We start from the raw sequence: 5330 nt of genomic DNA, 5'->3' as shown, positions 1-5330 counted from the left end.
ATTAACGTTAGTGAGTGATTCGGAGTAACAGTTAACGAACGATAGGGAAATTGTTTCAAAACCGCTTTAGGAGAAACGCGCGTTTTTTTTTTGTTTTTTTTTTATGCTTTTGAAAAGAGTGCACAATGCTGGCCAGAACGTCAGAAGGACGTCAATGCCAGCACCCCAAAAAACAGTTTGAGGGGGAAAACAACAACAATAACAAGCCATATTGTATTTTCAGTGGTTTGTGTCCAGCCGATGTAGCTGAGACCATAACGCTTTATTTAGGATAGTAAATATTATAAAACAAAACTTCTGTTCAAGAAAGACGGCACTTCCTCAATGTATTTACAGTTCCCGATTAGCAGAACTATCGTTTACGTCTCCAAAGAAAGAACATTTGAAAATCGGGTTCATTGCAGACCCCACGGGGCACGAGAAGGCTTCGGCGAAGTCAATACTGTTTCTCACGGCCTTGTTGCAACTCTCGGAACCCTTCGAGCCGTCCACCTGTTTACACGACGCGCGGCAAAGACTCATGAAGAATACCTGGTCCGCCGAAAAGGGGTCATGTAAATAGAGTCCACGAGGTGCGAGCGGATCCCTCGTCGCCTTGTACGCGCGGAACGCAATTTCCATGGCGGGAACTTCGGGAAAGATATTGCTTCCCGAACTTGCGCCGCACTTCTCCCGACTCGCGTATTCCTTCCTAAACTCGGGAGTCCACCAAGACGTGAATCTTCCGATGGGGTCCAGAAGAATGCCTTCACCGTCGAAGGCACGCACTAGCTGCAGGGAAAATGTGTGCCCGAGGCCGCCGTACAGTATGGCGGGGCTGGCATCGGGGTAATAAAACGGTTCGCCTATCACTTTTGCCGCAATAGAAACGCTGTTGAAAAGGTGGTAATATGCCGTTGTCGACATGGGGCATCCCGTCGGACGTGATACCTTCCTCAAGAGGGCTATCTCGCTCATCGCTCGTTTGGAGGCGAGGACGTATTCTATGTAGTTTCCCGGCTCTTGTGTCCCTTTGGTGTATATCTTCTCGATGTTGGATAAGTTCTGTCTACCTGTGTACGGCCACTTGAGGTCCATGTACGTCAGTTTCAGCTTGGCTAGAGCCCGACTATCAACGTCGATCCACGGAGATGTGTCAAATGCGTGCTTCGCCGCGACGAGCGTGTATGTCAACAGCTTGTAAATGTCTTTTGTAGTATTTGCTACAATCTTGTACATAATGGGGAGCCCAAACGCTTGGTCCGTCGACTGCGCACAGAAAAGCCTCGTTATATTCGTAGTGTCGCTTCGTTGACCGATTATAACGTTTATAATGCTGCCGTACGAGAATTCCAAGTGAGAAAGTAGCATCCACCGAGTCAAGTGTGGCAACACTTTCTTCGGCTCGTACTTTGCTGTCAAGTTCTTGATTTTTCTTAAATGTAAAGTGTCCGAAACAACAACCACGTCGTCACCGGTAAACCACCCTTGGTTGTCTGCAATTGAGCCGTCAAGCGCCCTGATCCATGATGCGGCGCTCCAGGCTGGAACTTGGGTGGCGATGGTCCCCAGAGCAAAAATGGCTGGCTGCTGCGTTTCGTTCCAACTGAGGCAAAGCATCTCGTTTACGTCGGAGTCCATTTTAAACTGCTCCTCACTGAAATTGTTGTGGCCCAGTAGGAAACTTAAGAATTTTTTCCAGAGGACGTAATCCCTCAGAATCCCCGAAATGAGTGTATTACCGCAGTGGTGAACGCTGGGTTCGATGAGGATTCTTCGGTTCCGGTCCTGGGTGGCCCTCAGGAAACTAAGTTTGAACCATAAATCTGTCTGCCAGCTCACCGCGAAGTTTATAAGGACGTCCAGAGGTTGCAGGTCGTCTCCAGGTTTCAGAGAAAGTCTTTGCGTCTCAAGAAACTGAGCGAGGGTTTCGCGGTTCCTCTTTTCCGAATCGCTATCGTTTGACAAACAAGCATTAAACATTTTCGACGCCATCTTTAAAGCTTTCGACTTCGGTGACCTATTCTGCAGAAGCTTGTCTACTTTTGTTAGCCACTGGATCTTGATGTCGAATTCGGCGCTTTGTTCTTGACCGAACGATTGAAGCGGTTGCCAGCTGGAGCACACGTAATTGCCGAAGTCCGTGCACGGATCCAGGCTGTCGTTTAAGGTGGAGAAGAGCCCGGCGTGCCTTGAGCAACCCGGAGTCCTGCAGTACTCTGCCCTGACCTTTCTCGTAGAGGCTCTTGCCTTGAGCACCTTAAAGGCAATCCCGACGACTGCCAATACCAGGCCGACTACAATGATGGCCGCGATGACGCCGCCTAAGACACGTCCGAAGGAGAGAGTTTCGGGAAACGATGGATCTCTCTGGCGCCCCTCCCGGGCGAGTACCTCCACCTGTCCGCGCGGATAAAACCAAGATAGATTTTTTTTGTTTGGTCCTATCTCAATCACATAAAAGTAAATATTGAGGGCCTTACAGTGTTCACCAAATTTATCCGGAACACGCGAACGGTTTCTTATCTCATCGGAGCGCGATCCTAGTGTCGGGGAGGTCACTCTCGCTGGACCGTGTACACCGCCGCAATTTTTCCTCCTAGATAACATATTTTATCGCTACCTTTTTGCACGAAGATTCGTAGGTGATTGTCGAAAAAGTCAGAGATTGGATGATTCAGTCAGTAAGCACTGGATATTCCTAGTGAATGGGGTGAGAATCGTAGATCGCCTTGCATGAAAATTTCTGTGTTGTTCGTAGTCTAGCGGCGATTTTGGCCTTGAGCAAGAGCGGCCTCCCCTGCTCAGAAAGTTCCATTCAGCGCTACGTCATGCTGCAGTCCTTTGTGTGCCACCAGGATAACGCTTCCACTAGATAAAACAACGTTCGCAAGTTCCTTATAAGTTTGGTGAGCACCGTACAGCAAGACAAGGAGTTAACTACTTCCACCCTTGCCTGGCGTCTATCAGAACTCGACTAAGTAGGGTATACTTTGACGAAAACAACATATAAGCCAACCATATAGTCAAGAAAATTATCGTAGTCTGTGCCACATGAACGAAGAAATCAGGTGACCCACTAACTTCGTTCCGCGCGCCTCTGAGTAGGCTTGCTTGAAGTATGTAAAATTGCCATTGCACTATTAATAAAATCTGCGCGACGTTCTGAAAGGCACGGGCGCAGAATGGGATTCATTTTTGTGAGTTTTCGTAGTTCAACAAGAACACGCTTTCTCGCCTGCACCTTTGATAGAACTCCATGTACACGACTTGTGAAAAATGAACTTAGTCACGCGGTTACGCTAGATGACATGTAAGCCTCACTCACGCACTATACGTCCGTCTACGTTTTCTAACGTTACGTTGAGATATCTGGCGATGCCATTCAAGCTTCGTGTCGCATGCGAAGCTACCTTTTGAATTGGTTTGCCACGCTTTCATACGAAGCGTGGATGTCCCGTTAACCAGCTTACCAACTTCTTGACTCGTTCGAGGCGTTTTTCCTCCATGAAGTCGGCCAGCGGTTCCGCGACTACGGGTCTCGTCTCTTTGTCCCCGAGGCGCGGAGACTTGTCCCCGCTGAATTCGCCCATGGTGCGGGTCACCGCAGAATGCGATATTTGTACTCCGACGCTCTTTGACCCGCCGTTTAGCCAAACCGATTGCTCAATCTGCACAGCTCAAGCCTCGAGGTCAAAAAGAACAGCCCGTCGTCACGCAGCGTGCGCCTCTTCCTCGTTGTTAGTTAATGTTGTTATGACTGCCGCTTTTTTTTTTCCTTTTTTTGTTTTTTGGTCCCAGCGCGCACGACAGTACTGCTCTTTAAATCTACGGCAAGAAAGAAAAAATATTAAGCGCTTCGTTTTCTGTTCAAGAAGGGCGAAGGATTTAAAATTGATTTCGGCAATTTCATGAATTAAGGATAAGCTTGAAAAAATTGGGCGTCATACTGGTGATACCAGCAAACAACTTTCTCTGGCATTTTAGAAGTGGAAAGTGCTCGTGTACAGCTTTGTTCGGAGCTCAAGTTGCACGAGCGCCCACTGCATAGCCAGATAAAGCTGTCAGCGAGTATGCTTCGCTAGACAGTTGGTGTTTAGTCTGCCAGAAAATGACATTGTTAACTTTCCTGTAGATGAGAAATTTATCCAGTGCAGTAAGACTGCTAGCCTGAGATCTTTAACTAAATGACGCAGTAGTAATACACAATGTATAGTAGTAGTAATACACAAGTAATACACGATGCTCATCCAGACCTCAACGGGCAGGGGTGGCAATTGAACTCAGGATCCCTGGGTTCTGCAGCGCGAGTTTTCGCTCCACGTGCTCCAAGCTTGTACAATCAGTTTCATATTGGTCGCGAGATCCAGAATGCATTGTGTGGAAGTGTGCTTTTGTTTATCCATGGTTCTCTATGAAGCACCTGGTGATTCCATCTGTCCACAACGCGGGTGGAGACAAAGCATCCACAATAACGGCACAGAACACGGCCAAGATTTCAAAGCACGAGCTCTTAGTTGATTTCAGTGTGCGAGCGCTGCATTTGCGCCTCCCATGGCTTCGGCCTCGCGTGCGTAGCATTCGTCCTGCTCCAATATTATACCCGTGCCACACGGGCAACTCGAATGCCAATTACAACGAATGACATTCGTGTGATCAACGAATCGGCTCGCAATCTGTCGCGCGTGGAGCGCCCCACGCTCGGAGTGTCGCGCGCTGATTGGCCGATCGTTCGAATGGCATTCGTTGTAAATGGCATTCGATGTTGCCCGTGTGGCACGGGTATAGACGCTTTGCAGCAGCTGTGCATGGACGCCGCCATAACTGACCTTCAGTTTTTGTTTCCTCTTATTCCGTTTATTTCACTTTATCATTACCATAGCAGGCCAGGTTATTGCCATATTAGATTCAACTGTGTCCTTTTCTAAAGCCTCGGCCTTTGTAGAGGATCTTCAACTATACCGTTTTAGTTGCTCGGCATCTCGGTAAGACAAGAGAAGGTCAGCAATGGCGGCTGTAATTTGGCGCGTGTGTAAAGCGTCTATAAGTGTTAAACAAAGCATAGTTCTGCTTTTCACTGCATGAGCCGTGTCGACTGAATCCCCTGAATCCTTAAGGCGAACATACATTTCCAAAAAAAGGGCTCCTGGCCGGTTCCATTTTCAATGTTCGTTTCGTATGGCGCGTGATTTGCTCGCTTTCCGAAGTGATGAACAAGCGCGTGCAGGGCTGAGGAGATTGCACGCTGGGCTGTGGGCTTTTACATATTGGAATGATGTATACACCTTTGCAAGTGGGATCCCGGCTTACCCTTAAACCGCGCGCCCAGGGGTGCTTTGTTGCGCTTTTTG

The 5330-nt window shown here is 48.3% G+C and overlaps 1 protein-coding gene across 1 annotated transcript; it reads right to left on the bottom strand.

Annotated features, from left to right (window-relative positions):
* Positions 1-330: 330 nt before the first annotated feature.
* Positions 331-3572, bottom strand: LOC120839011 (endothelin-converting enzyme 1). Its single transcript, XM_040209206.1, has 2 exons — positions 3453-3572; positions 331-2238 (listed from the first exon to the last, which is right to left on the bottom strand). The coding sequence occupies exons 1-2, from the start codon at positions 3570-3572 to the stop codon at positions 331-333; spliced, it is 2028 nt and encodes a 675-aa protein (XP_040065140.1).
* Positions 3573-5330: the final 1758 nt, after the last annotated feature.

The sequence above is a fragment of the Ixodes scapularis genome, unplaced genomic scaffold (assembly GCF_016920785.2).
Source record: "Ixodes scapularis isolate PalLabHiFi unplaced genomic scaffold, ASM1692078v2 PGA_scaffold3__209_contigs__length_174095766, whole genome shotgun sequence".
Classification (NCBI taxonomy): Eukaryota; Metazoa; Arthropoda; class Arachnida; order Ixodida; family Ixodidae; genus Ixodes; species Ixodes scapularis.
Note: the sequence above shows the minus strand (reverse complement) of the source record. Positions and strands in the feature narration are given on the sequence as shown.

What these genes read in the sequence shown, in the direction of transcription:
- LOC120839011 (XM_040209206.1), bottom strand. Translation starts at nt 3,572, where the DNA reads ATGGGCGAATTCAGCGGGGACAAGTCTCCGCGCCTCGGGGACAAAGAG. An exon ending in TCGAACGAGTCAAGAAGTTG is followed by an intron (nt 2,239 to 3,452) that starts GTAAGCTGGTTA and finishes ATTGCCTTTAAG; the next exon opens with GTGCTCAAGGCAAGAGCCTC.